The sequence below is a fragment of the Nasonia vitripennis genome, chromosome 1 (assembly GCF_009193385.2).
Source record: "Nasonia vitripennis strain AsymCx chromosome 1, Nvit_psr_1.1, whole genome shotgun sequence".
Classification (NCBI taxonomy): domain Eukaryota; kingdom Metazoa; phylum Arthropoda; class Insecta; order Hymenoptera; family Pteromalidae; genus Nasonia; species Nasonia vitripennis.
In genome coordinates, this window is record NC_045757.1 from 28,604,298 (window position 1) to 28,625,217 (window position 20,920).

The 20,920-nt window shown below is 38.7% G+C and overlaps 1 protein-coding gene across 9 annotated transcripts in view; it reads left to right on the forward strand.

The window, feature by feature from the left end:
• The first annotated feature begins 817 nt into the window (after positions 1-817).
• Positions 818-20,920, forward strand: part of LOC100118965 (solute carrier family 2, facilitated glucose transporter member 3) — a 47,475-nt gene continuing 27,372 nt past the window's right edge. For 2 of the 9 annotated variants that reach the window (XM_016990335.3, XM_031933638.2), the window contains exons 1-3: positions 3,148-3,514; positions 6,462-6,509; positions 8,683-8,857. In XM_016990335.3, coding sequence (XP_016845824.1) covers positions 3,501-3,514; positions 6,462-6,509; positions 8,683-8,857 — 237 coding nt within the window. In that variant the 5' untranslated portion in view covers positions 3,148-3,500. Of the gene's footprint in view, positions 1,286-3,103; positions 3,515-6,461; positions 6,510-8,682; positions 8,858-16,815; positions 16,929-20,220; positions 20,269-20,920 lie in introns of those variants that run through there. The other 7 variants (XM_016990336.3, XM_032598986.1, XM_016990338.2 and 4 more) reach the window with 5 other exon arrangements.

Here is a 20,920-nt window from a genome sequence, read left to right on the forward strand (position 1 = left end):
CAGCTCCAAATGCCCGTAAAACCTCCCACTCCAGCTTACTCGGGACTTGCTGTTTGTCTCGTTCGGGGCAGAAGCTAATGACCTAAAAAAGATCTAAACATCACATTTAATAAAAATGTCCTAAATAAGAGTAGTTTATTTTCCTAAATCTTTAAATCGCATCGGCAGAATGTTGTGACGATTATAATAATTATATATGCAATATGCCGTTATGTGTCACAAAAGTAAACACATCGTTAGAGCAGTATACACAATTTTTGAGCAAATACACGTAGTGCCGCTTAAGTATCATTGGCGAAAGATGTTAAAGTCTTTTTAAATATTAGCTCTTGCTAAGTGTGTTTAAAAGCATGATAATTTATTATGCACAAGAACAGTAGCAAAAGGCGTGATTGGTTTTCTTAAAAACGTCTCAATCCCTTCTCACCTCAACCACTTCGCTAAACTCTTCCCTCAAGAAAATATATTTTCAAATGGCGCCATGACGTCAATAAAATCAGCCGCATATGCGCACACATGTGCTGAAAGCCATTCCTATATTTAAAAGTCCCCAACTCGCATCAGCTGAGCATCGTCGGAAAATCTCTAAATTTACACCGCGCCGCAGCGGACAGGCGCGGAAACCTGCTGAGTTCTCCCAACCGATTTTCTCTTTTTTCTCTCCATCAATCCGCGCTCGCAGCTGCGCGTTAGCTGACGCAATTTTGCGGCGTCGTTCGCTAATCGAGAACGAGACTGACTTTTTATTTATGGATATCACGCGACGGCACTGCACACGTGACATTATACTTGCTGGCGCCGGTGCACAGCGCATCATTATATCTCAAGCTCCAGTGGGCTCGTCCAGGCTCGATGCGACGTCGTCCATTGAAACGTGAAACGAGCGCGCGGGTCTTGCCTATACGAGTTTTATTACACTGCGTATTTGTGTGTGTGTGTGTGTGTGGTGTCCAAGTTTCTTGAACGAACTTGGTATTGCAACATCGGGAGCTTTTTGCTCTAGAAAGCCTTTGATGTTGAATCGATTGATTTTTGTTGGAAACGTCGGTTTGCAGATGATCGAATTTTAGTGATCTATGACGTATTGGCTTTGTTGAAGTGTGTATAATATTTTATTTTAACATCACGTAATGAAAAAATATTAGTAGCTTTCATCAGGATTCCGTAGCAATTATATATAATAGACAATAATAACGTCTTGTAGTTTTTGAATTCGTAAGAAAACTTTCCAAAGCAGTTCAGCGAAGGACGTAAGAACGGAAGAAAACGTTGCAGTTATTTTGAAGTAAGTGATGAGTGCATGCCAGATTATTGCTCATCAAATGCTTCAAATCGGACGCTAAAGCTTTCTTAGTATTAATTTGCTATAAATAAAAATTCATGGAAAATGCAGAGAATGCGATGGCAACTTCACGCAACTATATTAATGCAATAATTTTTCACCACATAATTAACAATATTTTATAAAAAAAAAAAAATGGAAAACATGTATATATAAAAATCTACATTTTTAGTCGAGTATGAACGTAAATGCACCAAATCGAACATAAACTAATGCACGTCACTGTTCATGACGTTGCATTAATAAGATTCCATTTGTTAAAATACCTATACTCGTCTCACATATCAATCAACATACAACATGCTTTTTAAGTCCATTAGATATAATTATAGGTATTCTGTGATGTTTGTTGGAAATAATAAATTTTATCTGCGGTTGTTACATCAGTGACATTAACAATTGTCGTACGAGAGCGAATATGGTTTACGTAATGGAACTGTATGTGTTATACAGTGTTTCTAGTTTCTCTCGGACTGCATTAGCTTAATCAGTCGCCATTAGTGATACATTTAGGATTATCTTATACTGAACTTGTGCAATGACCATTAGACTCATTAATTTACAAATTAAAAATTTTAAAAATACGTCCAAATCTGAAAATTGAAACAGCTTTTTCATATAAAAGCTTTAATTTTGTTTTAAATACATAGGTAACAACGTTGATATTACATATAAAATATGCACAATACAGTGCAAATCTGGGTCGGAATAAGAGTATAATGTTGCCTCGCGCAACGAATTCGCTCTCGTTTGAATAAAATCTCTCTAACTCACCCGATGTACCGATAATAGAAAAGCAAATCTGGAAAAGCTCTCTACGATTGGAAAACTACTATACATTGAGCCTGCCGTTCTCAAATATATTCCATTCACTCTTCGACGCTCTTTCTGACGTCAATGCCCCTATAACCATTTACGCACGCACGAGGTATAAGATTTTCCACATACTATACATATATATCCAAAGCGTATCTTCCCTAATGTAACAGTCATTTTAGACCTCGTGAATCGAATATTGCCGATCCTTCTACAGTATCACGTACAGTACAATGTGTTTGCGCCAAATCAATTGTGCCTGGGTAATTGGTACCATGGAGTCAATTGCACAGATGTGCGTACTATAGCTTTGGATGTTGGATTCTTAGAGAGATACGTATAAATTGACGTCAATTTTTTTTTATTTTATTAGATTCTAAAAGTCTTAATATAATTTATAAACTTTACTTTTGAACGAATACAAAACTAAATCTGTTCAAAACATGACTATTCAAGAAAAAAAAATTATAACAAAAACTTAATGAAATGCTTCTTACTAAAGATAGTTTCTACTAACACTTGTCTCATTCGAGTGATTCAGCTACTTTTACACGTCAAAGCGGCGTTATCTTTACGAACTATACTTCTACATCGTTATATCACTAAAAACTCTTTTGTTTAAAATTCCATACGGGTTTAATAAGCAAAAACCAGTTTAACATTTAAAAAAATGACAATTACGCTCTTAAAATGTTTTCTTTTCAGAAACTATCTTCCAACCAGCACCCAAGCTAATAACCATCAGCGCAATCCTGCAACGATAATGCAAGATGACGCACCAAGTGAGCACACACACACACGCGCGCGTACACACACACACACACACACGCACGAATCTATCCTCAATCATAGCATCGTCGTAAAAATCCGCACACATCTACAAGCATAAAAAAGTCCAATAACTCCTACTATACTCTGGGAGGCTCGTCCCGCGGCATCAGTGTTGCACATCAGCCAAGCGCCGCAAGCTCACAGGGTTAGTAGAAGAGCGTGCGCGCGCGCGACTCGCGTTAAAATTAAATCTAGCGGGGCCGTTAGACAGAGGCGGCGACGAAGAGGACGTCGACGTAGCGCGTCTCGTCCTCTGGCCTCAGTCTCAAGAGCGTTCGCCGCGCGTGCGGGTGTAGCTTCTTTCGTTCTGTCGCTCTCTCGCGTCTCCCGGAAAAAGCTCGTGCTTTTTTTTGAAATTTTAATTTTCTGGGTTTTCGTGTACCACAGTCGCGCGTGAATATTATACTATTGGAAGCTTCTAAAAGGAAAGCAGTTCGTTGGAAGCGCAACAGGCAGTGGAAAGCTTCGAGTGTCAAGTTCGGCTCGAGCGGAATTCAAGCAACGCACGCGGATGCAGCACGTGAGGTAAATATCTCGTAGCGGAGACAGGTGTCGAGATTTCTCTCCTTCTCGTCTTCGATGACGGGAATCGCAGTTCGATGATTCTTTTTTTTTAACAGTGTGTTCTTTCTTTTCGTCAACGTGTGGTCGGAGGGCGTCTAACGCGCAACAGGCGTTGCATAAACAAACAAATTGGAGCCAATGTCGCGGATGCGTAACGTGCCTTTGAACTAGTTAGTTTTTTCCCTGCAAGCTCTCGGGAAAATATGTTTGGAATATGGACTTCGTTTACGATGCGAGAGAATTGTTCAATCTAGAAACATGCACGCGAATCGTGTGGATGGAAACAGTCGTGCCCGTATACTGTTGACTTTTCATTTCGTTCTCATACTTTTCGCTCGAAAGCTTTGCAAGCTTTCGACCTCAGCGGTGTGTATACGTTTTTCCGTCGCGTTAATTTATATTTTCCTCGCGTTTCAAAAAGTCCCTTTCGATCTCCAAATTTAGAACGGTCTATTTATAGCTTCTCTCGACTGTGTAGCTTAAAAACTACATTGACACATCGGGCAATGCCAATTTGTATAAGGAAACGTATAGTCGCATAAGTATTCGGTATAGCTGCACGTTCGAGAATAAAACTGATAAAATTTCTATAATTACCTCCGAGAAATAAAAGCGAGAAACGCATCTTATAACGCATCAAACGTTCGGTGTGTATAGTAAACATCTCACGACGAGTTAACTCACGGCAGCGTTTCAATTTGAATGAACCGTCCCGATTAGGCCCATGTGTGTAAAAATAGATCTGCATGAATATATACAGAGAAAAATAGCCAAAAGGAAACAAATGGATATGCATTCCGTCGATAACAAACAATATAAAGCATGTCAAGTTTGAAAAATAAATCGATCAGGCAGGTTAAGTTCAAGTCGCGCGACTCTATTCTCGCCAATTGTCGCTCGTTGCTTCTGTCGTAACAAGCCTCGTACGGAGTATAACCACTCCCATATATAAATATTGTATTTTTTAGATTTTCAGACGGTTCGGTTCGAACGTAATCCGTCATAGCCGAATAATGAAAACAGCCGAGAATAAGAGGGAGAGAAAAAACATAGAAATAGGTATCATCACGAGGTGCGACGGTCGCGCGGCGGCTGCCAAGTTCGACAAACACGAGGCATTCGCGCGTTATTAGGTTCGCATTCCGGCGGATACCTTCGACTGACGTGCGTAGGCTAAATCTACAGTCGCGCTTTTTTTTCGATGGCGCCAGTTTGGACTGCCTTGTGCATGGATATTAAAAATAAACTGCGCTAATGAGAGATGCTTTTAAAAATATTTTCCGTGGAAAAAACTATATTATATTCTGTTTTTTATTTATTTTTTTTTTTTTTTTGACGTAAAATACTAATTTAATTACGATAAATAATATAGTTACAACAAAAAAAGTATGAAATTAACTCGATAATTAAAATCTCGAACGCGATAGTAAAAGTAGCGCACGTGTTACTGCTGCAAGCTCATATACACAGTTGCAAAGCTCGTGCAAGAGCTTGGCTTTAAATATAAAGCGTCACCCGAAACGCGCTCTTAACGAGACGCTGTAGCCGGAAAGCTGCTGTGTTTTCATGAATTACAGGCACCACGTGTGAGTATACGACAAAAAATATATGTAGAAAGCTGATGTGATGTGCGAATGAACGCCTCGACTTTGCCGAAGCTTTTACCTTTTTATGAAAAGGGAGTGGACTTTACGAAGCGTCATAACGGGCTGTTTATTCGTTCACAAATAAGGTGCTTTTATAAAGACTGGCGGATGAAAAAAATTTGCATCAACATTGAAATACTTTCAGTGGTTCAATTAGCGATTGAAAAGTGTATGCGTACAATACACAATTCGACGCAACGCGTTGAGCATAACGGTCACATTTTTGTTAAAAGGCATTATACGTATACAGTTATTTATAAATGCTTTATCCGCGAAATAATTGTACTCCTTTTTATCAGAATTTACTTAACCTCAATTCTACCTTCAATTACGCGTTAATGAAGTTGCCATGAAAGCTTTAGTCAAAAGCAAGTGCAGTAAGGTGTTCCATTGAAAGCCTTTTAGGTAAATCACGTTGAATTTTATAAACACGAAGTAGCTTCATAAACTAATTGAGCTTTAATATGTTTGCCCTCCAGTTTGTACATAAATGTGAAAATCGATATATTGTGTGAAGAACTCGTCTTCGAAAGCTTGCCGCCTCTGATAAGTTTTTTTTAAATTTTTGGTTTCAATCACACAATACATCCCACGCCACGAATATCTCATTAAAAATCATCACTCTTCTTTCACCAAAAATAGAACAAACTCAAAAGCTCAGCGACGCACATGTTCAGCTCCATTAAGGGCTTTTCCACCGCTGACTCACGGACGCATCGGTGCAGACACGCGCCTCGCAGCAACCGGCTTAATAATCAAGCTCCGTAATTACGTCATCAAGGACATCAAACCAGCGAGCGCCGGCGCTTATTAGATCACCTGCGAGAGGATATGGGCTTTTAATGACGCCATCAGTATAGTACATATTTTCTCACGGATAACGTCCGATGGCGCCCGGCGGTTATCGGCTTTTTATTTTCGACGTTACGTAACCGCGTCGTCGATGCAACGTAGAGAAGGTTGTGCGAATCATGTTATGGTGGAGAGGGAAAAAAGGACTGAGAGATGAAGCGTCTGACTGGAGATGAAAGACTGTCGAGTGAATGAGAAATTGTGGGTTTAATTATAGAGAAAGTGTCTGCAGTAGATAATTTGTTCCCATTTACATGGGTGATACTTGTTTGTGCCTCATAGTTCGAAATTTTTTATATTAAAAAAAAGATATCTGAATGATTTTGAATATTTTAATTGATTTGATTAGCACTAATGCTTGATGTGAAGCGAAGACTTGTTTTGAAATATTTCGTAAATTGGGCTTACAGGCAGGAATCACCGGATAATGCCGCCTGGTACCGAATTATGAACCAAAGGTAATGCAGTTTTGAAAGTCATGGCTATTTCAATTTTACCTTTATCACTATACTACTCTCAAATGAAGATTATTTTATCGATCTTGATAAAAGATTATGGTTCAACAACTTCAAGATTAAAGAAAACTATCAAGATCGATGATACAATCTGTATCGCAATAATATTTTTTCACTTTCCTCAATAACTGTACAGTAAAGTGCCAGGCTTGTATTCCCTGCCAACATAAAAAGCTTTCAACGTTTCACTTGTCTGTCCTACTAATTTTTTTGTAATTTATTATCACGTCTTTCGTAAAGTATGCGCTTTTTATGTTCCTGCGCTTTTTACTTCACAAGTAGATTAGTTTTATTCAACACCTCATGGGTCAAACACAGCAGAGTAATAAAGTGATATCGATAAAATTAAAATCAAACGAAAGCAAATGATCACTATAAGAACGATAAACTTTCAAAATAGACATCTAACAAAATCAATACTGCCAATCTCTTCTTCCAACTTTCAAGCTGCACTCGCTGCACCGACTGCAGACTTATAAGCCAGTGCAGCTCTGCATCACCGGGTTACTGGCCTTGATCCATCGCCAACGTTCGTGACGACGGCGAAAGCAATTCGCGACTATATATAGCTATAGCGTGTAATGCGTCGTTATCATCGTCGCCGGCTAATTTTACATGCCTCTTCGCGCAAAAGCGAAAGTAACACAATCACGATGTAAACAGGTATGTTGCCGTGGGTGCAAGATACTCTGGGAGAAGAGTCATCGGTGCGAGGGTTTTGCGCGTATTTGACTTGCTGTTTTGCAATAATTGGAGTCGGTCGCGCGACTCGTTCGAGTATGTCTTGTGATGCCAACTGATACAGGTGTTGTATGTGCGTATGCATGCGATGACTGTGTATTCCGAATACAGAATGAAAGTGAAAGAGTGCGATTGTTGACTGGTTAAAAGTAGCGGTTATCCATTCATACAACTTTGTTTTTTATTTCGGAAATTAATCGATGTTTTAAAATGATAAAAGGTGAGTTAGTCCTTATATCAAACAGTTTTTTCACAAATATGAGCTGAATAAGATCATTGACACTATAAATTTGTCAAGTACCGTCTCATCATGCTTTATGATCGTTTTTTAAATAGATAAAAATATGACTCAAATTCGGAGTTCAGTTTTAATTTTCCTATGCTTTATGCAGTGGAAATCGTTAAAGTTTGATTCTTAGTTCGCGTGATTGCAGTACTTTCACTTTAAATAGATTGCCATTGACCTCTTGCGGGTTCCGTTTCAGCAGTCACTATTACGAGGATCTTGAATAAACGGACTTCAATGGCAAAGTTCGTTAAGGCGCTTTTTTTACGTTTGGTCAAAAATAATCGTATAGATTCAATTATTTACAAATCAAGCACTCATTGAGTCGTAGTATTCATGTTATCACTTTGTAATCATAAAATCTTGGCTTATACATATTTCACATAATACGAAGGATGATTATCAAGTACGAGTGTATAAATATTAAAATCATAGTGACTTAAGGGGGCACACCACCTTTGAAATTAAAATCAAAATTTTTCATTAAAAATTTATAAATACTTATATGAATGAACCAAATTTTTATTACTATTCTTAGACATAATTACCTTTATTTTGATGGGTTTAGATCTTCTATATACCTCTATAACACCTACGTATAGTAGGGAGTCCATAATTCACTTACCGTAAGATTCCAAAGGAACGAATGGCCCAAATGAGCTCAAACTCAGGATATTGTTTAAAAGTACATTAGTTATGGTATGAATGAGAGGGGATTTGGTTTAAATTATGGACTCCCTACTATACGTAGGTGTTATAGAGGTATATAGAAGATCTAAAACCATCAAAATAAAGGTAATTATGTCTAAGAATAGTAATAAAAATTTGGTTCATTCATATAAGTATTTATAAATTTTTAATGAAAAATTTTGATTTTAATTTCAAAGGTGGTGTGCCCCCTTAAACTTTTTAAAACCACCTTTGCCTAACTTACAGAAAAAGCTCGATTATTTTTCAAAAGCAAGAGTAATAATAAACACTCGAGTCCCATATTAAGAAATGTAAACACAACTTCAAAGAAAAGCTGAGTACAGCTCCCGAAGCTTCAAACTAAATATTATAAATTGAACGATCCAACTTTGTTTTCAGAATGGACGAGGAGGACTACGGGGAGGGCTTCATTGCGGAGTCGCATCCGCTGAGGCCTACCCACCTCAATATCCCGAATCGTGACTCAAGAGCCCCTAGTATCAGCAGCAGTGTCACCGACATGGATGTGCCCATCTATACCAGGGACACCACCATACCACTTTCTGCCAAAAAAGTGAGTAGAACATAACGTTCCAACTTTTTTGTTATTTTTATTTTTAGAGGATTTTAGCATTAAAACTCGTAAATATAGTTTCGTAAATATAGCTTATAAAATAATTTTCCAACAGCAGTATCATAGAAACTTGAAGTGTGCGTATACTCATGTTGGCGTTCGTTTTAAGATAATGTCGATCGCTTTTGTCCTGTGAGCTATAAACCTGTCAGCACTCCGTAAGCGGATAATTTAATGTATTTGTGCAATAGTTTAAGAATTATAGTTCGACTCAAAAAACCTAAAAAAAAGAATCATTTAAAAACTTTAGTAAAGGTAGTTTAGAATGCAAATTGTGTAGATAGAGCGCTTTAATAGCTAACTTAAAAACAACATAGAGATTGTTAACCGCAAATCTGGTCTGAAATGCGGCAGATAAACTCATTGTGATATTAACGAAGATAAAAGTAGGGATTAATCAGACATTTGATAAAAAACGTAAATTCACCATAAACATAAATGAATCGATGCATCAGATAGATAAAAAAATAAAATATTATAAGTCAAATTTTATTTAGGCAAAACGATTCTATAGAGATATTGCGAAATACATATTCCTTATGGACCCTTTTTAGTGCGTGTAATATCATCAAATTTATCCGACAATTGCATCACGCAATTATACACACAAAATTGTAGCATCTCAATACTCACTCGAGGAAAGAAACGAGAAATACACGCCTCGATAGGCATCATCTACATATTAGTCTACTTATTATAGGTATAGATAAACAGCTTTGCCTATCGCTCTGGCAGTATTCTCAATAACGAGCACATCTCTGCATCGGACGCAAACACGTGCCACAATTACGGAATGTTTCGCAAGACGCGGATTAAACTATGCTTGTCAAGCTGAGCCAATGACAAATACATTTGTTCGGCAGCTACGCGGAATAACTTGTGCGCCGCAGCTTATTGTATAGATCTCGCAAAGCTATAACATTATTATTATGAGGTTTTATTGTAAGGCGATGACTGTTCGATTGGCTAATGCTGATTCATTACGTCTTTTACACTGTGACTGCTACTGTACAAATAAAATATGTTAACGTTTTACAGTCAATTTTATATATCTAATGCAATATACATATTGGACATATTGGACAAATTTGTATAGATGAGCAAAATCGTTGCGTAATCTTCAAAAAACTATATGTTTGTTACGTATTAATAGTGCTACAAAAATCAAGTCTTCTAGAAAAAATCTTTATTCATCCATCGCCTCAGTGCGCTGCCCTTGCATTACTTTCCCAGCTCGACAAGGGATGTATGTAATATTATTATGTAAACGACCTGAAAGTAAGGCTTTTAATAGCAGTCTAGTTATATGATAGGCTTGGTTAATTAACTGATTAATTTTCGGATTGATTTTTCTTGATTTGAATTGAACCGGTTTCACATTGAATATTTCATCTGGGCTGGATCAGTTTGACATGACCTAATCAATGGGTTCTTTTTAGAAGAAAAGTCTGTATATAGTAGTACTGTCAACATCATTATTATAACAATGACGAAAATGAGTACATTATACGGAATTGACTCCGTATGAGAAGTAGCAATACAGATTATATTTTACCTAATAAAGTAAAAAATAGCGCTCTATAAATTATAACAAATCTCTTTGCTGTTAGTAAACAGACGAAAGACGTAACATAAGTGCTCGATAGTGCATTTAAGCTTTCTCCCACTCGTAAAGCGTTAAAATTGTGCAACTCTCCTCTCGACGATCCCCTCTTCATTATCTGCCCGAGTTGACTTATTTCCTTCGATTTTTCCGTAATCGCAGAGACGTCACTTTCGGTATAAGAGAATTATTGCAACGTTATTTATGAAGAGATAACGACGAGCCTCTTCTTGACGGGAGCGAAATCCGCGGTGACGACCCCGAAGATTTTCTCGAAAGCTTCTTTCGCAAGACGGAACTCAGCGAATAGCGCCTTATCGAGCTGTTGTCGTTTTCTCCAACATGAATTTGGACTTCCCGAGTTCTAAGATTGGTCTGTAAAATTTTGGCGACCTTTCATATGCAGTATTTTCTTAGTTTAAAAACCATATACACGCCTTCACAAAATTCCCTCTGATTTGTAATTAAACCATTCGGAATATTATCTGTGTGTTTTTATTTATACTTCGTCGTTATACTTGTACAAGCTGTATCAATGAACTATTGGTTGCAAACAAACTGCACTCGCTTGTCAGATAATTCAAAATTAAGTATAATAATAATCAAATGTAAAAATATTCCATATAATATCAAACTTAATGCGTAAGATTATGTTTATTCGAACAAAATATTTCCATTACTCATCTAGACTTTCATGAATAATTCATCTCAATAATATTTACCATATAGACTCGGGTACGCACAGCCCCTTCAAAAACCCATTGCCACGTATGACGACACTGCGCAGCAAATTTTCCAGCCATCACATATAGACTGATGCAACACGAGACCCGGGCGAGCCTCCGCTTGCATAGGAGGGCATCGAAGTTCAAGCTAACGCAATTTCAAGCATATTTGATTGCATACTCGGGTTAACGTTCAGTTACTTCAGGTTAATGTTCACATCGTTGCAGATTTATAGGTTTCTCTAAAAAAATGCATCAGTTATGCAAAACATACACCTCTATAAGTAATCTATAATTGAAAATCCATATCAACAGCAAACAACAAAATATTATCTCACTACTTCTGATAATACATATAAGTATTTTTATCAAAATACTCATTCTATATTTAAACCGTCCGCGCATAATTCAGTTTATTTTTTTTTCTCAACTATAATCACAAACGAACGCGCAAATATTGTTCCGCGCAGAGGATAAACCAAATTTACGTCAGCCTCGCCAAAGACTTAAGCGCGCGCAATTGAAGCGCAGAATATTTGCATATAGGAATAATCGTATTACTTTAATCACCTATACGTGCGAAAATTAGACTTCCCGCGCACTGTGAAACGCAAAAAAGCGACATATGTCCACCATCCACTGCGTATAGGCTCTACGAAAACCTCTAAATAAGGTTAGCGTACTTAGCATTACATAAGAAGAATCAGACAGGATTGTACATCTTTTGTATACAATGCCACTTCACTATATCGGTCTCTAGCACGATGACTCTATTCAACGTTTCCTCTTCTATGATGAATTTTTCTTTACTCGCTGCTTGAAAAAAAAATTATTCAAATCCTCTCTCAGTTTCTCCTCGCAAACGCTCTTATCTGCAGCTATACGCATACATGCACTCTTAACAATCGCTTTCTCATGCTTCTTTCATCATTCTTTCTCCTGTTGCATCATGCAGCCGCCAGTTTCAAAAAATCCAATGAAAACACACATCTTGTAGCGCAAAACAAACAACTGCGCAAAACTTCGTTCTCCCTCTATACACACACACACACACACGTATATAGCTAAAACAACAACGCGGGGCTTCGTCCGCATCCTATACACACGCCTCCTGTCAAGGTCAAACGCCGCGACGTTTCAAAGTAGCCCGCCACATCTCAGCGCCGACGTCCTATTGGTCTATGTCTGGCGGCTCGACTGGGGGCTCGACTGATGCAAGTGCTATATATACGTATGACGCGGTTGGCTCGTGTATAGCGGGTTGCCATGTGGTAAGGGGCGCCCACGCAAGGGGTAAACATTGGAAGGATTTATACAGGAGACGTGACGCGGAAAAAGTGCTGACGAGAATCATTTGAAGAATGCTTTTTGGGGAAAATATGAAGAATGAATGGAGATTAGAAAGGGACTTTTTTACCTTCAGCTTCTGTGTGATGGTATGGGTTTTAATTTTAATTACGAGATTAGGAGATGAAAATCTGTTATGATGAGAATAAATCTGTTGATGTTGGTTTAATATAAATAAAAACTTCCATTAATTTGTAGATTAGATAGTTTTCCACAATTGCAACAGTGTATTTATCGAAGAAAATAATCGCAACAAGTGTTGCATCTCTCGCAGTCCCATTTTTTCCAACTGCACTCGATTCTCAACAACAATAATAATAACTGTTTGCGGAACGATGATAGGGACTCGAGTTGCATGCAAATATTTAAGTTATACAAAGATAAAGTAGGATTCTAAACAAGAGTCCGCAAACATATGATGCAATTTTTGCCGCGTCGTCGTCGCGGGGTGTGTGTCTTAAAGACGGAATCGTCGTCTTTCTTCGAGATTTAACCGCGGTGATGCAATTTCGTATTAAATTACGAAGCTCCATTACGCGCGCATTTGGAATTCCAAAATTAGCTTCACAAGAAAGTGAATAGTCGTCCGTATGATTCTTTCAGAGCATACACATGCGATAAGAGCCGCATGTGTTGTCGATTTTATCGTTTTCAATTTTAAGTGCGAAGAAAAAAGACGTACGTCAAAACAATGCAAACAAAGCGCAAAAACTCGTTCACAATAATGCGAGGTCTCTAATCCACGTCGACTCTGAAACAAACTGTCCGCATTTGTCTTGTTAAAAAAACTACTTAGTTTCAAGAGGCAATTTGCGTTACGACACTCGAAGTAAATCATTCGAAGTCGCATACTTCGATAACTCGCGTAGATCATTCTCGGAAAAATCAACGGAACTAGCATCATGTGACAGAATCAAAAATTCACCTATAACAAACAAGGCCATAAGCGAGTACGTACAGTCTCGCTCAGGCGAGCTATGCCGAACGCATTATGCTAATCTATCCCAATGAAACAATATAAATCCCGCGCGCACAGCGTATAGCCCTTCGTACGAGATAACGAGGCACGAACTCTACCGACGCAAATGGCGCGAGACAGTGGACTGTTCGAATCGTCACGTGGCTCCGTTGCTTACGTGATCGGCATCACGTGTCGGTCGCGCTCGAACCGAACGAGGCTCTATAATGTGTGTGTGTGTGTGTGTGTGTGTGTGTGTAGACATCTATGTACTGTGCGCATATGCTATATACAATAAGGCATATATGAACAGTTTATTTACACTGGTTGGTATACAGGAGAGGGAGAGAAAAAAAAAGACGAAAACGGACGAATCATCGGCTGTGCCAAATATATTCGCGCTGTCGCTATTAATATAGCGATGCGGTGATGCGATTAGCTTGGACGGTGGGTAAGGTTTTTTTGGATCGTCGTGTGATTAGAACGATTTGATATTTAGCTCGTTGCTTTATTAGGCTTGATAGTTAGGATTTTGTTGAGATTGATTAATGCGTAGCAATGCTCAAGTACGATTCGGATTTCGGGGTCGTAAATCTTGGGGGAAAAAAGGGTTTTGAGTTTGAATGAGTTGGAGAGTCGCGAATTGTAATTAGATCTCATAATGAACGTTGATTGAATTATTTTACGTGGGATTGAAGAGCTATTTTTCAAAGTGCAATCTTTAGATTTTCTGAAGTAAAGGAATCGATTTTTAATCAACTTTTTAATCATAGCATTACAGCTCAGAATATTGGAATAAGGAAAGTATAAACGTATAGAGGTATCGAGAAATCGTAAAGAAAGGCAAAGTTATCGTGTTTCAGTTCGTGCAATATTCTTAAATTTCAATACTTTCAACGCGTTTTTTCGATGCATAATATTCTGCAGATTTATTCATTATTCGCGATAAATTAATGTGATTATTCGAAGCTGCTTATGGTATCGACTATAAAAAAGTAGCTTTACATACTATGTATGTTATCAGCAATAAATTTCAAGTTTCGGAGAATGCAAAAAAAATATCTTTTTCAACAAGAATGGTTTTCCTCGCCGTGATTTTTGAAAGATTTCTTCAATTCTGGACCTACGCCAACGTCACGAGACGTCTATCCGACATCCGATAGACGAAAATAGAGAAACGCAAAGTGCAAGCAGCTAATTCCATTTGCAAAACTAATAAGCTTGTGCGAGATGATTATTTGATAAGAACGCTTGCGATGATCGTTAGAAAGTTTCGCAGGATAACATCCGAAATTAAAATGTTTATTTAACTGTTTGATGAGCTGTCAGAAAATAACGCTTGATGGACATAGCTCGAAATAGAAAACAGATATTGTCGGAAATATAGGATTGTTCTATTCTTTTGAACAACAAACTTTGATCAATCAATGGAAAAATCCACTCCAGTTTCAAAAATGTCGCTCAGCAACGCGTCGAAAATAAAATCACGCTAATAATATTTTTCGTTAATTTTATTAATAACAAAATCTCGCACGACGCGTTCCGACGATATTTCTCGAAACCAGTCTGAATCGACTCGTGCGCTTATTTTTACTCTCATAATATACATGTTGCGCATTCGAACAAATATTACGTACACATTTGACTTCTAATTAAAACGATAACCTCTTCATAATCCAATTATAATTAATATTTATCACAACCCCCAGTTTCATCATCATCCCCAAGCATGTCACACAGCCAATACCTATATATCTCGCTCTGATATGAGTATAGCCTATCCATCGACTCTGCACATCCGCCCCGCCGAAAATCTGCGCAAAAGGCTTACGCAATAAGATCTCTCAGTTTAGCAATCGACGAAACTAGTTAGTCAGGGACGCGCAGAGAGCTACCCATAGCTTTCTTTTTTCGGCTGCAGGAAGAAGGGGGCGTGTACGGTGACGTAGGAGCAACGTCGTCGTATATAGGTAGATAGTTAGTTACTATACGACTCTCTTGAGCGCGCGCCTGCGGTCTATATATCGATCTAAAAGGAGAGGGCGCGTCGTCGCGTGACGTATGCGCGACTGAATAAAGGGGAACCATTTGACTATTACGGGATATCGATGTTAGGAGAACGTTCTCTTGGATCAAGTTCAGTTTTGGGGGTGTGAGCAGAGGCATTGTCTGCAGGTCAGCGGAAGTGGACGTGGCACGTGGTGAAGGGTTGAAAATGTTTGTACATAATTTATAGAATTTTCCGATTTATGGTGATTTCGTCCATGGGACAGGTTTTTTTTTCTAGTTTGCGTTTCTTTGATTAGAATGAATTCATTGTTCTATGAATTTTTTTTCAGCATACTGTAATAATGTAATATGATGAAATATAACCACACGAAAGCCTCTTCTTCTGCTAATTATTTTCTCATTCTCAAGAGAAAGTTCGATCGTTACCCCGTGTACGCCATTTGCTGTCCTACTCTTCATTTTCAAAAAAAGTTCAAATCGCATTTTATGAAAAATAATCCATATTTCTTCTAACGACAATAAAAGTGCACTCAAATATTTTCGGGTACACACAAATTACCTCTCTCACATTTTAACATTTCCTATTCGTTCTAAAAAGAAAAAATCAATTTCCACTATATTCAACGCATTAATATTTCCATGCTGACGTCATCTCGCTACGCGACTACCACACCGGCGCGAACAGCGCATTCCTCATTCAATAATACCCAAGAATTCCATTCAGAAGCGTAGAAATTTCTCAATACACCCACACACAAAAGAAATTCAAATTCCCTTATCGCGTCACGAAAAAAAAGTCATTTCCATACATATACATTTCACAGCGTCAGAGCAGCGCTGTACACTTGACCTCCGGCGACCCCATGACGACAAAAGAAGAACGCCTAGTAAAACCAATCAGTTCTAGAACAAACGCGATCAGCAATGAAAATAAACCGAATCGCAACAGGACCGTAAACAAAATCGTCGGAACACACCCCTTCGAAAAACACAACCCCCACCCCCCTCGTCCGTCCTGCTCGAAAAGGCCAAGGCTCCCATAAAAGCTGTCGCCGACATCAGCCCACGTCGATGCTGTGGTGGCGCCGCCGCGGCTGCAGAAACTACCCCCTGCAAGGCGCCTGCGCGCGACTGCCAAGCGCGCGCACGTGAGCCGTCGAGGGGTGGATCGAAGCCTCTCGTCGGGGCTGCTCACTCTCTCTCTCTCTCTCTCTCTCTCTCTCTCTCTCTCTCTCTCTCTCTCTCTCTCTCTCTCAACAGTAGAAATCGCGCCCTTGCTCGACACACTGCGTCCTCTCTTCTGTAAGCGAACTTCGCTGCTGGTTTTAGCACACGTACACAGAGCCTCTGCACGACTGAGTCCCAAGGGTGAGTGAAAGTGTGTGCGTCTGTGTTCGTCCTTTGCTTCACCTTCCGGCTCCTGTTCTCTCTGTCTCTAGCGTCACGAGTGAGCCTTCTTTTTTGATTTTTTATTCGATTTCGAAGTCGTGTACCGTACGTTAAGCTTTCATCGAAGGAGGTAAAGTGCGAGTTGGGTTAGACGGTTTATACTTCGAACAGGGGGGTTAGTGTATGATCTACGCGGCTATATCGCCGATGTCTGCTGGCCTCTACGCGATGTAGTGTATCCGCCAAGGCAAGCGTGTATTTTGGATCAATTTTTCGGCGGGTCGAGACCTTCCTGAAGAAAATAGGTTAGCTTATGTGCGGCTGACGGCAGAGAGCTTTCGTTGGGGGAGGGTTTTCGGTGCTAATTGTTGATGCGCGGGGGGGGCGGCGTGATTGAGATAGGTAGAAATCGTCAATAATGTATGTGCGAGTGTTATTTTTAACGCGTGTGTCGCTAGTTTATTGATTGAGTAGCTGATATACCTATTGAATCAAGTTTTTAAATAAAAATTAGTGTATGTATTACTCGAATACTATATACAGTCTCGTGCCCGAACACGTGTGATACGTTGAACTCCATATAAAATAGCGCCGAATACGGCTATCGTCGACTTCCGCCGCTTATACCGCATTTTCAGCCATAGGCGCGTATCATTAAGAGTGAAAGCGTCTCTCCCACGCGTTCCGGTCAAAAATGACCACGTCTACATAGAACTCGTGAGTTACGTAAGCCAAAATTGGAATTTCGTGTCCCTCATTGTTTCCTTTCCTTGTTACGCAATCGGATAGTATAAAACCACTCTCGTATATGATAATCGATGCATTAGTATCGAAATCGGGGAGATTGCGAATATTTTATGTTGACAAACAATAAAACGTGCTTCTGATGCAAAGTAAAATTGGAAGGGTGTGCGTCTGTGTTCGTCCTTTGCTTCACCTTCCGGTGGACGTGAAGGAAAATGTTGTTTGAGGAAAGGAACACCTTTCAGTGCGAGTTAAAACCGATGGAAGTGTATATTACACTTTGCATGTGTTGCGCCAAAAGGTTTTTCAGTAAATGTTGTATAGAGTCGAGTCAAATCGTAACTATTGCTCTGAATGTATGCATGTATAGCAAGAACAAAATTAAAAATGAATTTTAGAATGTTATTTAAATATAAACATTCGTAGATGAATCTTTTAGACAGTAAACTGTTTGATACATCGATGCAGTTTTGCAAAGAAAAAGCATAAAGTATTCGTAATAAAGTTAGCTATATTTCGAGATAGAATGCATACACAATATTGTAGTTTCACGACCCACAATATAGGTATACGTGAGAAGATGCAAGACGAAACTTATGAGCCCGCCTTTCTCGAGCGAGACAGATATATCGCTTTACTTAAAATATAAGTAGATTTTTTGCCTCGATGCATCGTAGAATATTTCCTTTCTTTTGATGATTGTTTTTCTGAAATTATCCAAAACTTTTCGATTTTTTAAAATTCGAATATTATACACAAGACGTTTTAAAAAAACCTTATTATATAAATAAATGCTAAATTAATAAATTTTAAAGTGTTTTAAACCGAAACCTACTACACAGTAATTGTATATTATAATACAGCAAATTGAAAAGTGACACTATTTATTCAGCTAGCAACAATTGTATAACTCCAACTTAAAACTTGACGTAAAAAAAGTAAAATTTGCAAACATCGCGTGACACCTGAATGGAAAAACTTCGAGAAATTGACGTATCTACATCCGCACATTCGCGTCGATTCCCGAATTCTAATGCCATATCCAAAGTAAGCTTCACGTACAACAAAAGGAAACTTTAAGTAGTGACGAGGGGTAGCGGAAAAGCACGTCAAATTTTTAAATTATTTACAAGTATTTATTCCGAACTGAATATGTGACGCAATCAGCGTCAGCCCTGTCGAGCTTCCTGCAATTTCGCGACTGCCAACGTTCCTCTTGTCTCATACATAATTCCAATAACATACTATGCACATCGAAATGCTTGCGTCTCTCAGAACTATACTCAAGTGCTTCATCTTAGCTTCGTTTTCAAATTTTGATAAACGATAATTTGGCGCGTTTTGATGGGATACGTCTTTTTTTTTAAACAAAAGCGAGCTTATTGTCCTGGAAAATTGAACTTCGTATAACAGGCTTACGTTTCTTAACTTGCTGTTCGTGAGTTTGTTTGTTATTGGGATCGGTAATGACTTGTTCTCGTGAAGTCCGAAGGATCTTTCTTGACTACTTTGTATTTTATTTTTTTCTATTGGTATGTAAAATTACACTTAATATTCCAGAAGTGTAACTGAAAACAGCGATTGCGGATGCAGCCTTAAAAATTACACGAAAATAAAGGATATGAGGTTGAAATTTAATAAAAAAAAAGTAATGCACATAAGCTTATAAAGTAAATAAGATGATTGGACTCGTTGTTCAAATCCTTTTAAAACGACCTGAATAATTCTGGCTTATCGCAATCTTATTTCGAACCAAAGAAAAGTGTCATCCGGAGACCCTCTCATCCCCTTAAATTATACCTCTATCTCGACTTCCTGCTCTCACAGCTATATAAGGTGAAAGCGTAGTTACATTTATAAACCACAGTCTCGGGAACAATTCCATTCAGCAAATGCGACCAAGAGTAAACAAAATAGCCAATCCGAACTTCAGTAAAAACACCACGTTTCCACGCGTTCCAATTCAAAAATAACTCCGAGTAAAAAAGCCTCTCTCACTAATATTTACCCAAGCCAGACCTTTAAAACCAACCGCACGCGAAATTCTTCGCAAAAAAAGCTCCGTCGTGCCCAAAAATACCTGGTTAGAGACACGCGTGTACGTGCAGTTTGCGGCGCGCGCGACCCAGCCTCTTACTACTGTGCGCAGCATCAGTGGCGCGCGCGAACGTCTTTGACCTTGGGATGACCCTTATTCCGATCACGCCCAGAGAGAGAGAGAGAGAGAGAGAGAGAGAGACGCCTCGCGCGCGAGCTCACTCTCTTTTAATGAATATAAACCATCAACGTGCTGCGAGTATAGGTAGCCGAGAGCATTAGCATGCGATGGAAGGAATCAAAAGCCTTCGGCGGAAAATTTTGCGTAATTTAAACATAGGGAAATGAAACTTCGAGTCGAATTTTTATTACTTTTGCACGTGGTGGGGTACGTATAAGCTAGTGATGGTTTATAGAGTGTCGTAACAGTGCATAGGATATGCAGCTTCTGTTTGTCGGACGGTTTCCGCGTGGAGAAAGCTTTGTGGATGGTGAGACGGCGATGATGGAGAAACATGTTTTGATGCTTGTAGGTAAGGTGCGAAGTATTTTTAGAAAAAGAACGCTCGCTTTGCGTTGGAGGAATGTGCAAAGATGTGTGTTACTTCCGTAGATGATGATTACGTAATGGCACTTGTGCAAATTTTTTTAAATTCTTTGTAAGCGAGTGCGGAAAACTGTTGCACTGTTGTGCCTACTTTTAAATTGTTCAAATATGAGAAAAGGCTATACTTGTAACGATATTTTACACTTGAATTCGGTTTCATTCATGTCACAGAGAATACGAAACGCTTACCGGCCTCTAACGTAAATTGGCCGCGATTTGATTAATTCATTAGCATTCCTATGTAGATTACCACTGATTAAGGAATCAAATAAAGCCCACTGATTTATTCGGCCTGCGCTTGCATTCTCATAAACCGGCTATATGCGCATTGATATTAAGACAACTTTCATTCGCTAATAAGTTCAACTACGCTGTGGTCGTATGTTAGCTCTATTTTTTTTTTTTCATATAATTATTATATTATGTCTGCGTCTAAAACTCTGAATTAAATTATAATATTATTCGTACAATGCGCAAAGTATATTATTGGCATCAAAAGTATCTATAGCCAGCGAGGTCTTTGAACTTCAAGGAAAGGTTTCTACAATTCGTGCGAACCGTATATTGAGTTTTTTTATTACTG